Source organism: Branchiostoma belcheri, unplaced genomic scaffold (assembly GCF_001625305.1).
Source record: "Branchiostoma belcheri isolate BF01 breed outbred unplaced genomic scaffold, Haploidv18h27 scaffold138, whole genome shotgun sequence".
Lineage (NCBI taxonomy): Eukaryota > Metazoa > Chordata > Leptocardii > Amphioxiformes > Branchiostomatidae > Branchiostoma > Branchiostoma belcheri.
In genome coordinates this window covers 597,723-619,674 of record NW_017802802.1, presented here as the reverse complement: position 1 = coordinate 619,674, position 21,952 = coordinate 597,723, and the positions used below count along the sequence as shown (strand labels likewise).

The 21,952-nt window shown below is 42.5% G+C and overlaps 1 protein-coding gene across 1 annotated transcript; it reads right to left on the bottom strand.

Annotated features, from left to right (window-relative positions):
• Window positions 1-459: 459 nt before the first annotated feature.
• Window positions 460-21,744, bottom strand: LOC109464414 (retinal homeobox protein Rx1-like). The gene is given in 4 exon segments (XM_019761392.1): window positions 460-2,554; window positions 14,848-14,970; window positions 14,972-15,102; window positions 21,300-21,744. Coding segments are annotated over 4 exon segments (951 nt in total). The 5' UTR covers window positions 21,589-21,744; the 3' UTR covers window positions 460-2,146.
• Between the last annotated feature and the right edge of the window lie 208 nt (window positions 21,745-21,952).

The following is a 21,952-nucleotide window of genomic DNA, read 5'->3' as shown; positions in this document are numbered from 1 at the left end:
CCATGTCTTTGCTGCCTGTGTGGTTCCTTTGTAGAGAAAATAGCCTCTATCAGGCTTCAGAAGAACTAGACTTCTTCCCTTGACCTCTGACCTATTTCCCCCTTGGAGTTTGTGTCACTTGATTCAAGTTTTCAGTTACTCAAATGCATGTTTTATTGTATATTCTGTCCATTTCTATGTATGATTTATTTATTTATACCATTTTACTTTGGTATAACCCACTCACTCTCTCACTTTCTTTGTATATTCCAGTCCTGTATTATTTCAGATTGGACACCAGAAAGAATCACTGTTGATAGAGATCTTAATGAGCCAAACGGAAGACTATTGAAACGTTGGCAGGTGAGTGATATTAACAGATACTAGGAATGAGGAATGGTTTCCATCTACCACCTACGTAACAAAACAACCCCAGAAACATTTCAACTATTTATTCTTCAAACAGTGGTCAAACCATGCATATACATAAAATCAAACAAACAACGAAAGAATCCAGCAAGAAATCATACACTTTCTTACAACAACAATCAATATATAGTGCATGCATTCTATAGTCCCAAATGACGTGAGGTTTACCACAAAATACCAGCATTTCGATTTCTTTTTGACAAAATAGTGGAACTGATACGATAACACACTTGTCTATGGCGGCACATTAACGGAGCTTTTGGTTGAGTTATAATACATGTACAAGTTGTTTTCTTGTTTTTTGTTGTTGTTGATTGTGAAGTTACAAGTTCTTTCATCACCTCCAACTCCTAAGACGTAAAGTCTTTGTATGAACATTTTTTAGAGGTCCGGCCTCACCATTAGTAGCTAAACGCCATAAGATTATATCAAATCAGACGGTTACGTTTAATGTTACGTTGTACAAAGAAGGTTTATTCAGTCCTGCCCACGATACCTGGTATAAAGACCGCCCCTACCTTTGGCTATGGTGAACTGTTAAAGTGATATGTGAACGTGTTTTATCGAACCTGTTGATTAACTTAAGACCTTGTGTAATTTTTTATATGTCGAATCATTTATAAAGTCTTCCTCAAAGTTTTCTTTGTGAGTATCTTGCAGACTGGCAGGTGATATTTTTAAAAAGGAATCCACAAAACACAATATATAACAAAATCTTTTTCACAGAATCATAGTCTTGTGTAGTACTTACTGATTGTCGGAAAATGCAACATTCAAACAAACACAACAGAAACAGCTTATCTTTAACAATATATTGCACTTCATGCTTTACATATGATCTATATTACAACGACTTGGAGAAGACGACCCAACCAAGTACTGACGAGTACGTCGGCAGAACATACTCGTACTGCTACTGAGCGAAAGGTTTGCCCGCTTCATCCTTGGATACGCGAATACGACCTTAAATGAGCCGTGCGTTCTACCGCAGTGTTATACTCAATACCTTGCAGGTTTCGCACAGGCGCAGTACGTTCTGCCGACGTACTGTACTGACGCCATAACGACATCACCAAGGCACAATATTGTACACAACACTTCAAGGAAGAATACTTCATTTTACAATATATAGTCCTGATTTATGTTGAACAATTCTCATCACAGGCAAACGTGTTTTGGTTACAAGAAGAAAGGAAGGCGACGAAGTTGGAAAGAAAGGAAAGATTAGCGATTGAAATTTGCCCGATGTAATCTCCAGGCAGATCTTTTCAAGGGAATAGAAAGAACATGTATATGACAGAAACGAAAAAGAGAGTACGTAGCAGAGAAAAATGAATATGCTAGCTATATAGGGAAAGAATACTAAAGGAGAATAGTACTGTGTGAAATCATATATTTAAGCGTACCTTAAAGCATATGGAAAGTTTCCGTTTTTCAGTCGACGGAAATTACACAACTTTACAGATGTTTAAGGTTTGCTTCGATGACGGATTTCATGCAGCGAAAATAATGAAGTGAAATTTTCACACAGTGCACCAGACGACGAAATTGCACGGGAAGAGATACACCAAATACATAGTACTGAGTGAAATATCCTGTTCAAGTTCGTGCAAGGACAACACAAAATGGCACAACCCTCATCATTGCACATTTGGAACATGTGTAATCGTTGGATTAATATTCCTGCCTTCTGTCGTTGAAACTTGTCTTGGGTCTCTCAACAGAGTTTCAAACTGACTCATGAGTACGGGAACATCTTCCCCATAGACTCGAGGTGCTCCTTAGCACGCATCCTGAGGGCGGCTACGCTGGCGCTTCTGCTGTCCGGGGCCACTTTGGCGAGGTCTGGGAGCGAGGCTATGGGGAACATCGCTGGCAGGGTGGCGGAGGACAGCAGCGACGCCGCGAAGACCGAGTTGGAGGCTATGCCGGAGGTGGTCGGGGAGAGGGGGAAGCCAGAGATGGCGGCGGCGCTGGCGATGGGAGCGGTCATCCAGGGGTCCACCGGCAGGTTGGCGGCCAGGGAGGCGCGCTCCGGGTTCCGCACGTGGTTGAGCGCCGCCATGGGGTAGTCGTGCAGCTTCATGGTCTGCGCCTCCATCTTCTCCTGCCGCCGCCACTTGGCACGGCGGTTCTGGAACCACACCTGGGGGACGGCAGGGGAGAACATGGTCAATAGGGCAGTCTGGATTTCTGTCACCCTTGGTTTTATGATCGAAATATGAGACAGGATTTAAAAGTATGGTTTAAAAAACAAGCCAAAAAATCGTTCTTTGTCTTTGAAATTCGTTGAGCGATCTTCCTGATTCTTGGTCACATTCTCTAGTGGAAAGGTGGTGGAACCACCCGTGGAACTTATCTTTTCACGCTACCCAAGAGATCATAGATGTTTATAAAGCGTTATGGTAAGGCTTAGAAATTCATTAAAGGCCACAAATCTTTGTCGATTTTTGGAGTAAACTGAAGGTCGGTATGCCGTACCAAACACATATCATAGAAGACAGTAGGCGAATTCATATTCCACTGCCTCAAAGGTCTAGCTGAATGTGTATTTTTAGAATGTAGTATTTAGTGTACCGTAGGAACTAGCTCTTAATAACTTTAACATATATAATTGAATGGTATATCGTGTATCTGCCCGTAGTTTGTATACTTCTGTACGTTCCGATTTGTCAACACCACATTGTCTGTAAATAGCCACAAATTTACGACAGTTCGTGCTTTTCACTGAAACAAAGCCGCACACACACTGCACATTGTACAGTCCTAAAGGTGTGACCCGGAAAACAGGGTAATCGCATTAAGATAAGCATCTACTTGTCAGAATTGGGGAGAATTCTGCGGTGAAAAACGCAGAAGATTGCCTTAATGCTTCCGGTGTGCGGGCTAATGTTGGAGCTGAATAAATGTGTGTTTGTTTGTGTGTGTGTGTGTGTGTGTGTGTGTGCGCGCGTGTGTGTGTGCGCGTGTGTGTGTGCGCGCGCGTGTGTGTGTGTGTGTGTGTGTGCGTGTGTGTGTGTGTGTGTGTGTGTGTGTGTGTGTGTGTGTGTGTGTGTGTGTGTGTGTGTGTGTGTGTGTGTGTGTGTGTGTGTGTGTGTGTGTGTGTGTGTGTGTGTGTGAGTTTGTGTGTGTGTGTGTGCGTGAGTTTGTGTGTATCTTTCGAAGATGGATGTATCTTCGAAAATCAACATTTGATCAAAATAGGAGGTGCTTTTGTAAGAAGTATTAGTTTTAGCTCGAAAATTCTTCTGTTTTTGTTTTTCTCAAATCTTCTCTACACGTGAACATCAGTACAGGCTGTTAAAATGAACAAATTGCACTCAACGTTAACAAGAGAGGACGGTAACAACGGTGACTCAATTATCCATCTCAAGTGTTTTGCTGTCCACAAAATTCGCAGAACCCAACCGTCTTTCTGAGTGAAAGAAATCCCCAATTATTTCAGCAGCTCGTCAGCGCTCCAGTAATGCTAAAAGGCGCCATAAGAACGTGATTGACAGCTCCTTTGTACGACGCTAATTCGTTCCCTTCCATGACATTAGGTCCTTTGGACGCACAGGTTGATAAGTGTGACAGGTCGCTTCTTGTCGCAGGTTTTGGGCCATCGTTGGAAGAACCACGCTTGTCAATTAAGGAATTCCACAACAATACCCTGTCACATTAGGGGAAGAAGAGTGTTTTTTGTGCGGGGGTTGGGGGGTCCGCTTGTAGCAGGAAAAATACCAATGTTAGTTGAGTATTAGTTTTAAGAAGTTGTTCACTAACCATTGCATACTTTACGGCAAGATTTTGAAACATTCGAATTCGATCGGCGCAGTCGATAGCAGCAGACCTCGCCGAACACCAGCCAACCTAGGCCTACCCCTAACCATGGCTGGTGGGCCGGGAGTTCGGGAGGCCATATTCGGCTATGCGTGACAGGTGATTCAGATATGGGCAGCCTGTCATATTAGCGAGTATGATCGGTTTCATGGATAAAGTGATCCCAAAATTCGTCAATTCTGCGGAAAATTACAGATCCCCATGCCACCTGTCAATTTCATCTCCATTGTTCCGCCCAGCATGGTGCACATCTCATCCCATAATACGTACATAGTCTTTGTAAGGTAGGCTAGTCTCATAGTATGTTTAATATATAGCAGTAGATACCATGCGCCGGTCAGGAACGTCCTCTCGGTCGTGAATATCCCATCCTTCTTATCTAAAACAGTATAACTTCTCAAGAATTCTACTGCCTACATCCCCGTAGATATGCCTGGTGGATCCTAGCTCACAAATTGTACATGCAGAATTTGATATGTTCATATCTTCTTCACCGGCCGTTATACCTGACCCTACCCAGACAAAACCACACGCCCCTCAAACCCTCCCAAACTCCCCATCCAATTATGAAATAATCATTCCCAAATGCGCTCTCAGAAGAAGCCAATTATACTGATCGAATGGGCTCACATAAAGATTAAATTCTATGGAACATGTGTTCAAGTCTACCCCACTTGTCATCCCTGTTAGTGGCAGGAGTTGTCAGTGAAAACTTACATCTGCTACGTGTACTCTTCAAGCAGTGGGGTAGGATTCGACTTGTTTTCGACGTGTTCTAGGCGTTTTAATCGCGCGCATATCGGGTCCTCTTTTTTGTACGGTATCTTGTTTTCGCTAGCCAAGTGTCGGATACTAGCCAGCCAGTGATACTGTCTTGCAAATTTGATTAGGCCAGATTTTGTACGAACAAGTACAATAGGGGTGCTGGTGACACCAAAATAAAACAGATGTACAGAGGAGATATACTGGCTATACTGATACATACAGATTCATTTGTCAACAAATGAATGATCGGATTGTTAACGTTGTTGGTGTTCTTTTTTAAATCCAACCTAACAAAACATCGCCTGGTGTTATCGTCAGAAATACACGTTTCACTGAAACAACGCACGATTATTCCTGAGCCTGCGATAAGGTACAATTTCTGTTTATAAACAAACGTAACAATTGTTACTTTAGTCGCTTAGCAACGCTTCAAGTTACAAAGCTGTTTTTGTGTGATAATACATGTTAACAGATAGTATGGGTATCTTGTATGTGTTAGCAGAGCTATTATTTACCTGGCGTTCGAAAGCGTGGACAGCTCACATGTCATTTTCGCAGTCATGATCAACAAACGGGTGATTTCAAGCAATAATGAATTTTTCCCGATATCAACTCATTTCTACTTAACTCTCTGTTGCGAGTAAAACACACTTCAAGTGGTCCCAACACAATTATATTAATTGCCTGTGTGTGATATATCATCATAACCTCATCAACGAATACCTCATTATCGATATCATTTCATATCAACCCAAAATTCACTGTTTCCAAGATTACAAAAGTAAAACACACTTCAAGTGGTCCCAACACAATTATATTAATTGCCTGTGTGTGATATATCATCATAACCTCATCAGCTCTAAAGCCTTTTAATAACCCTTTATTTGACAGGAGGGGATCAATTACATCCAGCCGCCCAGCTGACACGGTACAAACTATGCCCTGTATGTGAATTATGCCATCATTTCTGTCTCCGGACCTCCATAATTTATGAGGGACCACAAAGGCGGAGACATGATTGTAACGATGATTTCCGTAGGTTGGAATGTCCACGGAGAACAAAAACAGCAAGTCCCTCCCCCCCCCAAGACTCTAGTTAATTGGTGTTTAAATTTTTCTGATAAAAAGTGAGGGAAAAGTATGAAATGAGTTGTTCGTACATTTACAGCAGTGAGATAGGAGAAGTTGAACCTGTACACCCTAGTATACATTAGCTACTGTAGATGTAGTAAGATATGACACAAATATATATATATATGATTGTAATTGTACCTGAAGGCTGCTTCATCACAAGGACCCATACTTAGCTTGTAAGAGCATAAACGTACAGTAGAGGTCTTTTATTTATTTATTAAAGTTATGGATAGATCCTTCAAACAATCATTTTGACACATGTCAATTCTTGAACAGATGTTTTGAAAGACTGTACAATGTATTCTGTCATCTTAATCCTTGGTTGATAACTCCAGTACTTGAAGGCATGACTATTTCTTGTTCTTTTCTGGGCAGACATCAGATACTTAGTAGTCGGTACGTCCACCAATTTATTAGTCATTTTGCACATCGCGGTTTTCGTTGGATATTTGGTCAACGTTGCATCAGAACTTTGCCTCTTGAGAAGATATCCCACAGAACATTTCAATACGAATACGACTTAAACATGGCGTTCTGCTGAAGTGCTATGTACAACACAAGGCGCGTTTTCTGCAGGTAACGTACAGTACGTTCTGCCGACATGCTGCGCCGACCCCAGATGTGCAGCGACACCAAATTACCAATTGTGTTACAACAAACGCACAATGTGTGAGAAAACAATTAGCCGTTCTCACTGGCGGTGTGAGCGACCTTTACCCAATAATGGCCTCATTTTCTCCGTAAATGACGGGAATTAAAAAGCCATGGATTATTATTCGTGACCGACAGGGGATTGATAGATGATAATTCTATTGTCGCAGTGGGCTTTATTTACAAATTAGGACTTGTGAAGTGATTGTTTGGAAGACCCTCTGTGTGTAAATGTCAGAAGTTTGCTGAACAATAACGTAACACCCTCTGGAGTCATGAAGGTGTGCGGGGTTCAGACAAGGGGCACCGAGTGTCATCTGTCATAGGGAGCTGTGTTAAAGGCACCCAACGCGATTTCAGGGCAGTAAAATTTCTGGTCATTTTTTAAAAATGTAGTTAAATTGAAACAACCCTAGTTAAATTGAAAGAACCCTGCCCCATCTGTGAGGCAAAAATGCGATGTCGCCAACGGAAAACAGTTGCTTGTTTCGTACTGTAGGCTGGTTCTAACTATTTATTAGTGGTACCCCAAAAATCCCGGTGGTACGCCGGAATCCTCACGTCGCTTGTTTTGGACTTTTTCAAATGCTTCAAATATAATCCTCATCCAGAATATTTTTTTTTGTCGCCCTAAAATAACGTTGGATGTACTTTCATCTGATGTATCATTTTCTTTGGAATGAAAAATTAATATTTCAATCTTTATTTGGTTTCAGAAGTGCAGCATTTCAGAGGAGCAATTCGTGTAACAGTTACAGGTGATGTTAATCATACAAATATATAAAAACTGTTCGACATTTTGACATTCGAGAACTTCAGGTGTTTTTTTTTTCAAAACGTAGCCTATGAAGAACAATGGAGTAAGGCTCTAAATGAACAAAGGCTTTAGTTGAAATACAGACCATTAGGATCATTAGAACAGAATGGCGTCAAAAGTTCACCTCTCTGATTGTTACATAAACCTGTGGTTCCACGCTAACTGACTGGCAGCAGCTCAATACAATAATTCACTGACGTCTGCACATAAATCAGAGCTATAGATAACGCCATTATAATCAATGAGGTGGTCGTACATCAAATCCTAGAAATAATACAGTTTGTGTGAAAGTGAGGGGACGTCAGGAGACCTTTGTTGTAAGCCATGTCAGATGGACCATTAGTCCTAACGGATGTCACGCTGGCATTTTGTCTGACCTATCGAGGAATTGTTCACTGTGCACACTTTTGTCAGAACTGTATCCGTCTCACTAAAGGATCTTGGACCATTCCTTTGTTCTGGATTGTGATGTTTCAGAAGTTTATTGGCAGGAATCCAATTTCTGTATAAAGACATCCTTGACAGCTGGTGTTGTTTTTGTTGTGGTGCAGTGACAGAAGACAGAAAAGAGACTTTGTTTCTATTAAAGTTCAACTTGCTACAATAACCTAGCAGTCATTTAAAAGGTCTACGTTCAAAGGAGAAACAATGATAATAGATGATGGCAGTCATGGAACAGATCAACGCTCATGTTATTGACGTTCGAGTCTATTAACGCTAATGTTATTGACATCCTGATGAAAAAATCCGCCCATTCATTCATTAAAGTTATGGATAAATCCATCAATCATTTTAGCACAGATATTTATATTATGAACAGATATTTTGAAAGTTGAGACATGTTTGTAGGTACATACACTACCGTGTTTTTATTCTGACCTTGTTTGATACATGTCTGAGGTAGATTGATAGTCCTTGGTTATTGATATTGATATAATACGATAGGTTGAGGTCCTAGAATGTTACCATGTGGAACACCTGAGGAAAAAATTTAAATGTGGGCCTAGGTTTAAACCACAACACTTTGACTGTGTTTTGATGGAGACATACTAGTACTATCTTTGACTTGCTTGTTGTGCTGCTCGTATTGTTTCAGGAAAATATTAATAATAAAAGAAAACATGGCCAACCTGTCATTGTCTGGTGATCATTATGTAGATGCTCTCCTCTGACAATAATGCTTTAAAAATGCTAATAAAAGTATATGATTACGGTTAGCAGCCATTTTTTTTCGAACAACGTTTACCTTATGTGTGTAGCAATGTTTTGGGACATTTGTGGGACATTATATCTTTGCCTCTCCCAGGCTTCAAAGGCGTCTGCACAGAGTAGAAATTGGCCAAATAGATAATTTGATAGGGGAGTTAGCCCTCTAAAGAAGTACAGTTCAGAACAGCAAACTGTAGCTTGTTGCGAACTAACTTTTCTAACATGTTATCTGCCTAATTGGCCAATTCTACTCTTTCCAACCGCCTCTGAAGCCTGGTAGAGGCTACCCGGGTTACGTGAAGAGCAGGCCATTGACCGTTCGTTGCTGCTGGTATTAAAAGAAATAAACCGAAAACTGAACATCCATTGTTATGTTGTCGCATTGCATGACATGACTCGGCTTTCCGAATGGTAGTAAAGAACCTGGGCTTGTTTGGATTTCATTCTCCATGAATTGGTCATGAGAGTGTTGTATAATTTAAACTATCCAGCTTTAATGCAGTCGCAGTCCTTTGTATTCTCATCTGGCATTCATAAATGTATAATCACATCATCATTACGTTCATTGTATATCGTTAGTCCTGTATGACTATTGTGTATTTGTGGGCTAACGCTAACACCAGGGCTTATGATAAAATATAGGTTAAAACGTACAAGTCATTACAGGCACGGATTGTTTCAGAGGGCATGCGTGCCGTCATATTTTCGTTTTATGGAACAAATTCTTTGGTTCATTGAGTGATATTTCTCCCTCGCCGTCTGGTAGTTCGTGTGGTTCCAATGGTAGTGTCAATGGTCACAAAGCCTCTCCTGATCTTATATTCATGATATCCTGAAATCTAATTAGTCTCGTCAGTGCTGTTGCCGGATATTGTAATAACGATGATGATGAATGAATGAAAGATTAATGTGTGATCGTCTGTAGGCACGCTATGAAGGAAAATGAACATGAAAAAGGACAACAAGACTAAAAGAACGCATACCGAGTACTAAGATGATAATTCCCAAGCAGATCCTCTGGTGGCTGCAAGACCAAATTGCAAGACAGCACCATTGTCTATACGCCCGAAGGATGGCGAAAAAAATACAAGTAAAAAAATCCCGAGAAAAACGCATAAAGCACACCAAAATACCACGAAGTCTAAGCCTGCTTGGAGACTGCTAAAATGGAATTTCCTTGGGAAATGGATAAAGTATCTGGATCCAAATTAACTGTGGCTAAAACACTTAATCTTCTGTTACTGACGTAACTTTAAGGACATACAGGTTATACTAAGGAAATGGCAGACTTGCTAGGGAATTTACAGGCTGCACTGATTGTGTTATCAACTGTATATATGAAATGATAACGAAAGTGGGATAAGAAATGGCAGTAGAGGTCAATATCAAATAGATTTTCTCATCCAGAATATTTTTGTTTTACCGCCCTGAAATTGCATTGCATGCCTTTACTTTAAAGGCCCTGATTAATGATGGTAATTAAGTTAATGGAGACGTTGGTCGTAAGATAACCCCTGTAACTTATCATTCTACCAATATGGCCGTTGTGACAAGGGGTAGTTGGACAATGAGACTACCTGGCATTTAGACGACAGAAGTTGTTTTGTGTTCTAGTTCGAAACGACAACATCTAACTGAAATGCTCTCCATAGCTTCGTGATGCTGTCATAAGGTCACTTGTCATGTCACGTACCGATAAAACTTCTGTATATCTAGGCCCATACATACATACATACATATATACATGCAGGCATGCATCAATGCAAAAAAGATAAAGTACAATAACATAGTAAATGTATCAACACATGTAGCTGTATAATTGATATACCACTCCTCCTAATGTCTTCTGTAAACATTGTATAGGTCTGAATTCAAGTGTAGATTGTACTAGATAGATTAACGCAACTAGACAGTAGTCTTATAGAACGCTCTGCCTTACACTTCATAGTGTGTCCTCTATCGATATTGTATGGCTTGACGTGGAGACTGTACTAATTCCATGTAATTAGCTGGTAGTCTTATACAGCGCTTTGATTAGTTACTAGTATTACACAACACTTTGTCTTGCATTAAATCAGTTATGATTCTTGTGCACAGTCAAGTTACAGTCCAGTCAATTCAGACAGATAGGGCGGTCTTAGATTCTTGTCTGTGGCTGGTTCTGCCAGACACTGTTTGAAAATTCTAAGACATCAAAATCGTACGACGACCTTCACAAGAGACAAGCGTGCAGTAGAGTCCATTGCCATGTCTTTGACACAGTGTCAGAGAAATGACCTGTTCCCCTCCAAAGGTATGTGTTCAGTACTTCCCTTCCAGGCGAATGCCTCCTTAGAACGATATTGACATTGACATTGGAAGCCCGGAAATTCGCGACTAGGAACAAAATTTACGAGATGGACGTAAACAATTGAATCTACCTCTCCTAATAACTCCTATTAATTTTTTAAAAGTGCGTTCCTCGCGTCCCCGGTGTAAATTAAATTGAATTTCGCAGGGGATGCAATATTAATGGCCGGCCGGTTCGGGAGACGTTCCATTTAGAGAACACGCTCTGTGCCTGTCAGGCTCTGTGGAAACGACAGGAATGACAATGACATGCTCAAAATGGTAAAATGGCATGACGAAAAACTGGAGGCCTTGGAGGGTGTGTGTGTGTGTGTGTGTGTGTGTGTGTGTGTGTGTGTGTGTGTGTGTGTGTGTGTGTGTGTGTGTGTGTGTGTGAGGAGGGGGGGATCTCCAAGAAGACGTAGTGCTGCTGTTGTAGTATAAAATGGTCAGTTAGTCAGTGCCGGTCCGTCTGTCTGTACTTTGCTATTGGTAACCGGTTGTTTCGCTACATTGTCATTTGCTACAGTCGTTTCGTTTCACGGCATAAGTCGATTCGCTAGAAATCCATGTCTAACACTACGTCTTACATGCTAATGTTTAGATGTTTAGATAGGGAATGGTGCTTATATAATGATATGATACAGGTTTTCCCACGATTCAAGGTAGGAAGTCCAAAGGACAGTCGCTTGTTGCAATCCTAAAAGCAGGTCTAAAGTATTGTAAAACACTGTCCCGGAAACGAAGTCCTCTCACATACATATGTACGTTTATAAACCACCATTCTATCGTCTGTCTTTTTTGTCTGTTTTAATTTCTTAATTTCAATTTTAATTTATTTCTAGCAGGTCAAGACAGGAATATGACGTCCCTAACCGAAGCTAGGAACTCATTTGCACTTGAGTCGAGAGAGAAAACAGGTGTCAAGTGCCGTTTTCAAGCAGACCACACTGGGGGCCTGTCATGGATTCGAAGCCAGAACCTTTTTGAGCCAGTGCATCACACGTGACACGTCCTTGTCATGTACGTGCGATGACGTGATGACATGATGAAGTGTTGACAGTGACCTGACACATTCCTGTCACCCTGTCCCCCGGATGGTTGATTAGATTTTACGAGATTTAATAAAGCGTCGACGCCGTACCTGAACCTGACACAGACCTGTCATGTGCCTGACACCGTCCATATGAACCTGTCCCTTCCTGTCAGCCCTGTCCCCCGGACGATTGATTAGATTTTACGAGCGGAGGCGTCAGGAGAAATGGAATTATATTGTCCCGCTAATGCTTCCCGACTCGCGCCGCGCCGCTCACTTAAAGGGACCTGCCGCCCGCCCCGCGGCCCGCACGCGAGCTGTCACCGCCGCGACGATGTGCACAGAATCACCATCGTCATTCACCAGCTTATGCGAAGTCACATTTCCAAACCGGGGCCCGGCCGGGCAGTTTTTGGTGGGGCCTAAATCTGGTCAGACTGCTTACGAACTTCAGCCGAACTTTAGTGATATCATCGCAGAATAAACGTCGTAGACACCTGTGCATCGTGCGATGTATGTGGCCTGGGATGGATCTAGAAGTGCAGCGTTCATAAAGTTTAGTCTCCATCCGTCATTTCTGTCGGGCCCTCTCAGATAGACAAAGATAACTTACAGTAACAGTGTTGTGTTTTATATTGAAGTTGATTACTACTCTAGGTAGGCAAATTTTATACACTTTTCTGATAGCCCTCCTGAGAGAGCAAAATATCGAAAATGTCACAGAAAATGGCAATCAATTGCCTCCAATTGTCCTTATCCATCTTCTGAGTAATTTTGTCCACGTCCGCGTTCCTGTCTGACTGGATAAAGGTTTAGAAATATTACACCATCGCATTGTTTTTGTTTTCATTTTTGATCAGATCTCTTAAAGAATCTTTTGGGATTTGATATTTTGACAATATATGATTTTATCGTGGGTTCATGTGTCGTCGTACTTAAACACCATAAATATGAGTTCTGGCAGTTCAGCCCCAACGTTGTTTATCAATTAATTGCGTTAATCGAATAATTAATCGATTGCTTGATTGGCTGATCCAATCATTTCTTTCTCGGCGCCTGACACCGGGGCTAGTACATGTACATCCCTTCCGCGCCGACATCACAAATCGGCGTTTTATAACCCATTTACCGGCCTAACGTCCCGGTAAGCACCTCCTTCCGTGAGAGGCGCGATCGCCATTTGCGGCGGGCGGGCAGCGGGGGATTTGGTGATGGCGACACCATTGTTCCGCCGCGCGCTCACCGCCTTTCCCGCTCATTTCGCATTCTCTGTCCCAGGCTTTGATGTTTCCACCGGTGTCGTCCATCAGGCGACCTTCCTGACCCCCGTTTAATAATTACCTCGTCCCCAGAGTGAGACTTATTTAGGAAGCACCACTTTTTCGCCTTGGCAGAGATAGCAAGGGTGAGTACTGGGCCTGGTCTAGTCGGTAAGAGCGTCTAAATATCGTCTGATTAGGCCCTCTTTAAGTAGATGTAGATGGCGGCCTTACAGTAACCAAAGTTAGATTTGTGGGACCCTTGATTTTACAGTTGGAACATGTTACACGAGATATAAAGGTATGATTCAAAAGACATGGTGATGATAAAAGACAACAAACACACAAAACACACCAAACGTATACAAAAAAGTTCTTTATCTGTGAAATTTGTTGACCGATCTGTCAAATCGTTGGTCGTACCCTTATTGAAAGGCGCCCTACAACGGCCAATATTGGATTTGTGTGAGCCTAACTGTATTTAATAATTGGAATATAATATAAGATATAAAGATATTATTTAGAAGACACCAAAACATACCAAAGGTAAAAAATGTTTTTTTTAGTTTATAGAACTTGTTGAGCGATCTGTCCAACGTTTGGTCGCCCAGCAGCGGTCGCACTCTCTGGTGGAGTTGTTCGGAGTATCAAAGCAGTGTGGCTAACATGCAGTCCTTTCAAAATACTTAAGTCCCTCAGTTGTGTGGCCGATCGATTTATCGATTAATGCATCATTAAGCGGATTGATTGATAATGAATTGGCTTGATTTATGGCGAAACCGAGACCAGGGTCAGAGCTCAAATGGACTGGACGTAATTTGAGTCCCTGGTCACTTGGTCTAATGGACCAGTACAAACTACAAACCAGGGCAAGTTTTTCAACAAACTTGATTGGAAGCAAAATGGCATGCAACAATCGAGTAGTCAAGACTTGGATGCCATGGGGGATGTTACTAATGCAGTATCAGCGTATTTGGCTCCAAGTAGTCTTTTCCCTGTGTAGCGTTTTTTTTCCAGTACACCTCTGGCCTTGGGAAGAAAGGGCTAAAACGAAACGCCTAAAACGAAACGCCAAAAAAGAAACAAGAAATCGAAGATTCAACACCAAAAAGTATTTTGGATTGTTGTGAATTTTTTGTTTTCTTGATTATAGTGAATTTCTCACTGATTCTGTCTATACACTTTCCATAAGACGAAAGACATGCAACTGAAGACAGAAATGAGATAACCTGTTTACTATTCACGTCTTCCTACAGACGACCATTTTGGCCTTCCTGTCTGTCGTCCGCGGTTGCACCGTTTCCTGTCACTCTAATGCAGTCAAATGAGTACAGGTGCACAAGCAAACAAACAAACAAACAAACAAACAGACAATAAGTTAAGCCCTTGCTTGTCTATGATACAGAAGCATGTCCCACCTGCACGCGAACCTCCGGCAGGTTGATTTTCATGGCCAGCTCCTCCCTGCTGTAGACGTCCGGGTAGTGCGACTTCTCGAAGGCTCGCTCCAGTTCGTGCAGCTGGAACGTGGTGAAGGTGGTCCCGGTTCCGCCGGTGCTTCTTCTTCATGTCTTCTCCCGCCGGCGTCTTCTCGTCCTCCCCGCGGTCTGCCGAGGCTTCCTCCCCCGTCTCAGCCGCACCGCCGTTTGGAGTCTGAGGAACGGAAGAAAAACCTGGGGAAGAAATAAGAAAGACTCGTCTGAGCGATGTGTGTAAATCTGGCGCCAGGAAATCAAACGACGTCACCCACGGTTGATCATATACTCTTTATGTAACGTTTATACAGTTCTTCGTAAGAATTGTATTTCCTTTCGCAAGTGTGTACAAATCCGTCTTGAAGAGGTTACACCATTTTGTTAAGTTAACATGAAGAGAAGAGGAATGTGTTGGAGCTGTGGGCAAACAACTGTTTTTGTTTGTAGAATATTTGCTCTGTCAGCTTTGAAGTTTCTCTAAGGCTGCAATCGTTCAAGATGACACAGCGATAACTGCTGAAATCCTTTGTTTGTTATATGTACGCTGATAAGATATATCAAATGATGGAAAACTGTATGTCTCTTCGAATTCAACCGACAAGCTAACGAGTGACATACATGTGAGATCATCTGATCATGTATGGTACTGATTGCAAATATATTATTATAATCATAAAGTGTAACTTTGAAAATATCAGTCTTTTCCCATGCGTTTCGATTCTGACATAATAGTTGTTGTATGTAACGTTAGACTGTGCACGAATTTGAATAAATGGTGAAAACTGGCCGATATTGGGTAAATTTTTTCCCCAAACGAAGTCTGGTCGAGACTAGTTTCCTTCCAGGCTAAATAGGTCAAACATTAAAATTGAAAGGCCGCTATGATCGGGGGCTAATAGGTAATAATTGGCGCGCCCGCCATGTTTTATCCTGTCACCACCAATTGTCCGTTGACATGGTGACAAAGTGCAGACGACATCTTGGCACGGAGGTTCGCGCGCTTTTTCACAAAGGGGGTTCTAGTGTTGGGTCAACAACGGGGTCACAGTAGGAGAATAGATTTAACTTAGACCTCTATGGAAGACGGAAAATTGTTCATGAAAATATTTTTGCAAAAAATCTATTTTTGTGTTCCCGAGAACTGAAGTTGTTTATAAAAGACTGAAGTTGTTTATAAAAGAAACGGAAAGATTTGAGTAACCATCAATTTCTTATCCTACCAGTTTGTTGATTGACTTGGAATGCCTACTTACTCACTTATCATTTACCTGCATATACTGTTATATATTTGATACATATTATATGATTTAGTTATAATGCGGCTTACTTTAGTCTACCTTATTACTCTTATGCTTTGCATGTCTGTATTTGTGACTATATGTATATATTTTTGTAACGATGACGACACAAACATAAGCATTGTAGCTTGAGTATGTCGTCATCCTGTCTTGTTACTAAATGTTATAATAAATAAAAAAAAATAAAAAAAGAACTGAAGTTGAGTAGCCTACTTAGGTCTGCAACATGTCCATGTGTGCTTTTGCTCGGCAAATTGTAGACTAACCTGTTGCCAATGCAATTTCAGGGCGGCAAAACCAAACAAAACATTCTGGATGAGGACATCTGTCTGATATTGACATTTTCTACCATTTTTAAAACATACTTGAAGCGTTTGAAATAGCCCAAAAAAATCAAGCTACGTGAAGAGTACGAGTACCTTCATTTTATGCTCCACCAATAAATACATGTAGCTATAACGTTAACTAGCTACAACATGAAAATTTGGACATCAAGACAAAAAACAACCTCAGAACACATGGGAAGACACCGTAACGTTTCAACATATAGCTATGTCTGTCTGTCTGTCTGTATGTATGTATGTATACGTTCTTGCTAGGTTACAAACACTCGCTGGGTCACTCGTAACTATGAAAAGGGCATGCGTTTCAACAAAACTTCTATGCCAGCATTCTCTAAAGTCTGTCTTATATTAACTTCATTTCAATGAAATTTTTAATTAATTTTAACAATATTGACCATTCGGTGATGGTGACAATGTTCAAAGCGTTGCAAGTAAATGGCGGAAAACAACGGGCGTGTCCACGGCAAGTACCATAGCGTGCCAGCCGGCCGTGCGATTTGTGTGGCCTCGTCATTTAAACGGCATTTGTCGGTCATTTGTTGAGCGAGCACTACATAATAATACATCGTCACGTAAACGACATTCGCACATTTCTTGGAACATTTGAATGACCACTAAATAACAATGCCTCAGCCGTTTCACGGCGTTCGCAGATATTGTTTGTAAGACCTTTGGAAGGGCACTAGAGTAGATCGTCATATTAACGGTATCCGGATCCGTAGATTGTTGGTTGGGACTTTGAAGGAACAGCAGACAACAATGGCTTAACATTTTAACGACATTCGTGAATTGTTTGTCGGTACATTTGAACGAGAACTAAGTGAGAATAGTTGACAGTGTTCCTACTTTGTTTGACGGGACGCAGGCTGGTTTTAGAAGAATTTTTTTGAAACTAAGATTAGATTTATGTCAGAGATATCAGATCACAAAGGAAAACATCACTGAGTATTAAAGTAGTAGTGCAGTAGTAGTAGAAATCCTCAAACACAGTGCTTTTTCCTTGCATAATGATTGCTTCAATCTTTACTATGATTAATACAGTCTCCAGAATTTCTGTGCATTTTCCGAAACAGGGTGTGTAGAGCAGGGGGCACATGCACATAAGGTATCATTCCATAAGTTCCAACAACGTAACATTTTATGTAGTTTCTTCGTTGTTAGTCGGGTTTATTTCAATGGGGGCATGTTGGCCCTGGGGCAGAAGAGCTGGCCTGTGTAGGCTCTAGAAGCAGTTCGGCGTTCAGTTCAGTGTTGGAGGGCGCCCTCGCGTGATCCAGGTGCGGCCCTGGGACCCGGTATTCCCACCTCGGCAGCGGCAAAGTGGCACCGGGAGACGGCCGATCATCGCCCTATAGTCCAGCCTTCCCCATAGATTATGTTCAGTCTAACGGAAGGGAAATAAATGACACTGAAACCGAACACCACACCAGTGGTTCGGGATGTACTGCAACAACTGATACAAGAACGGCCCAGTCAGTGTATGTTTGGGGGTTACACTAGCTTTTACATGTCAGAATAGGTTGATAATATTAATCTCCAAGCAGATCTTTTGGTGGCCTCATTGGCAGCAGAGCAGTATCCAATATGCCACCCGAAAAAACAGTACAGTCAACCAGGCTCCAGACATGGCCTTCCCGTCCACACCTGTAAGTTTCAAATTTTGAAACGCCGAGCACTAGCCAACCTTGCCTAGCCCGTGCTCACTGAGATATTTTGTGTCCAGTGACAGTGTGCTATGGGTCTGGCACCCAGGCTAACCTTTCCGAACTCCAGCCAGCCACAGCTGACATTACTCCCGACCTACTCCCGACCTTGGGGGACTTCGGCAGTGTTCCGGAGGTCATATTTAGCTGTGTGTGACAGGGATTTTAGTGAGTACAGATGTAACCGTGAAGTGGCCGTCGAGTGATATAACGTGTTGAATATTGAGTAAGAAAAATACACTATTCACTTTTTTGATCGTCTATTTGACTGCCGACTGAATAAACTTAACAGACGACGGTTCATACGTGCGCCTCTGAACCGCTGAAATAGAATTAAGCGCGGTTTTTTAAAGTGTCAGAAATAATTTGTATAACCCTTATATAAGCAACAGTTGACGTATTCGCTGGAAGGCAGATATAACTGAATTGAACCGGACAGAGCCAGAGTAGGGCTTTGAAATTTTCTCCATAACCGAAACTTCTTTAGTATAATAGACCCTCCATTCTGTGTAAACTACCGACAAATGTAGACGTGCTTCAGGTTATGAAGAAGGCAGAGGCAGTCGGTAAGAACAGACGAGCAGACAGAGCATTACATAAGGTAGGGGAGCCACCAAAATGCCTGGCATCGAGGCTACAATCGCATCTAGCCGAGCGCTTGCCCACTATACCGCCCATTGAAAGGACGACCACTTGAAATGAAATTGATATCGGCCAAAAATTGCAATGTATATGATTCATCAATTGCGAAAGATCATACGTACTTTTAGTCAATGTACAAAACGCTTAAAATTGTCCGTCAATTGTAATGTTTTCTGTTACTATGTACGAAGATACGGAATTCCATCATGAGAGAACCAGTGGTCACTGGAAGAATAGCAGAAATTAAGTTGAATTCGCTCGCAAATTATCTAGGCTATTTGGCTAACTCCTACCCATTTATTCACCGAATTTGTAGGATTCACATAACAGGTGACTATCGCCTTTTCAACCCTAAGACTAGATTGTCATGATAATCTCCAAGCGGATTCGGTGGGGAAAGGGGACTTTATGTTGGCTGCCTGTATCCAACGTTCGTGGCTACAGGCGGCCAACATAAAATCCCCTTTCCCCACCGAATCCGCTTGGAGATTACAGACTGTAAGGTTTGAACTACTCACGCCGGAAAAGACCGTTACTCTTTTGGATTTTAAACGTGCTCAAAATGTGGCTCGCCTCAAACACAGGACCTCCTGTCCTATATATCCCAGAGAACGCCCCTAACCGAAGCTGTGTATTCATTTTCACCTGAGTCAAATGAGGGATTGGAAGTTAAGTGTGTTGCCCAAGAGCACAACACTGGGATTCGAACCCAGAAATTGGGATTTTGAGTCCTAACCACAAGACGTAAGGTGCACCTTGCTGCTATTTTACCTGCTGAGGGGGGATGGGAATAGCAATGTGAAACTCCGGGGAACAGGATGAATATGACGTAGAACGCGTGGGTGAACCACCTCGTCGTTTCCTTGCGTTCATTCGATTTCCTTTGCACTTCAGGCCATAAGGTTTGATTTTTCGACAACTAAGAATATTTTCTGGAACGTTCGCTGATGTAAGTCCCTGTCGCTCGAGGGGAACACGCGACGTTTTCTGGACGTTCTGTTCTTCTGATGTTATTTCAAAACGTACGAAACTTTCATGTTTGCCGACAAATTAAGGTGAACACGGAAAAAACACCAGAGGAAAGAAGGACACAAAGCCTTCCGAGTCTTTGCTGGTTAGGAAATATAATTCTAAAAGGAACGTCCCGACACCTTTACAATTTGTTTTCTCGAAATGGGAACAGAGTTCAGCAAATATTCCAAATATTGTCAATAGTCGTTATTAGTAGGTAAACGTGGAGGCAGATGCGGACAGCAAAATCGTAGGAACATTGCTATCTAGAATAAATCACATCTATGGTCACCGCTGGAAAGCTCTCTACCTTATTTCACTGTCCTTTCCGACTAGTATAAAACTGAGAAACTTGTATGGTTTGTGAGAGGGGATTTCTGGACTGTTTCTATCATTCTAAACTGTGCATGGAGCTAGAAGACTTAGTGTCATGCGTTCAGAACGTTTCTAACATAGCACCAAGTCTGCATGACTGGCACAGTATGTAAAGGAAATTATTTAGGCATAATCATTCAGAGCACTGAAAGAAAACACGGGCACAGCAGAAGGGCGGAAAAATTTGGATAAATGTACTTAACAACATGTACATGTTTGGACATGAGCCACGGGCAACGTAACAAAATGTATGTGTTCTGAGAGATTCCTGTTCCACGGCATTAAAACGCCGTCTGATATTGAGTTGAGACCCTTGTTGCGACAGGTATCTAAAGATGACCAGAACACTTCATATTATGACCGTCGTCTGACGCACAAGTTACGGCTCTGTAAACCTCTCACTGGACTTTCCTTCATAACACAACGTTGAGAGTTCCGTTAAAAAATGTATCTCTCCTACCCGTAGCTGTATCAAGGAGGTTACAACATAGAATATATATTCTCTCTCGGTACCGGCGGCGTCGCTATATGATCAGTGACCGAGCATATACCGATGCCAATGCACATCACCTAAAACAAGGAGGTTATACATGTAGGCATAAAGGACCGACAGATTGTCGAACCTACGCGCTTATCTCGGCAAAAATTCGGAAGACTGGCGTGCAGAGAAAAACATGTTTACTAGCTTTACACTGCAGATATCGACATAGCATTGTGACGTACAGCCTACGTACAGCTGCCTCTTATTCTTATGAAAGGTCTTGAGAGAACTATCCAGGAAACGGCCGTGACTGGGCCCAGACGACGGCGCAGTCAGGGCTCTGTACTAACTAGTGCCCACAGCCTCCGCTCGAGACCGAGTATACGGCAGAAACAGATCTAGATGTCCAAATATGAGGTGGCTGATATACCAGTAAAGTCACTTGGCTAGAGAGGGTTCTCTTCGTTTCATCTAAAACGGTTTACCTGAAGTTTGGCTAATTTCTACTATATTTCCGCTCGGAAAGGGTTAGGGTACTCACCGTGGGTAGAGTGTGTGCCGTTCGGTTTGGCGGTGCGATTCTCGTCGTCGCTGGAGCTCAGGACGTCCACCACGAGGTTCAGCGCTTCGCTCTGGTCCTGGCCGTCACCGTATGCCGTCGGGACGTCGTCGGGCTCGGAGCGGTGTCTCCCCGCCTGGTCACGGCCGGGCTCCCGCATGTGGAGGCCGAGGATCGCGTCGATGGTGTGGCGGGGCCCGCCGGTGCCGTGGAGACACGGGGGAACCGGGCGGACCGGTGCGGTCTTCGTCTCGGAGCTGCTGTCGTTCATGGCAGGCGTACGTTCTTCTCACAGGTACAGCGCTTGCAGTGCCGAAAACAAATGTCTTCAGGCCTCGGTGGTATACCGTATCGTCACGGAGAGCTATCCTAACTTCACAGGACCTGCCAGCCAATCTATATAACCGACGATACCGACACGCGAGTACAAAACACACGGTTTGCTCCAGGGTGGGCGGGCAAGAGGGCTGACAAAGGCGCGCTGTCGTCCAATAAGGTTCCCCGACTCTATGCGTGAGCGGTAATGATGATAATATACCCGAAGGGCGTGATGATATGATTAAGGAAATACCATTGGCGCGAGCTGGTTCTCTAACAATCATAATTGTGGTGTCAAAAGAAGCGATTATGCCCCG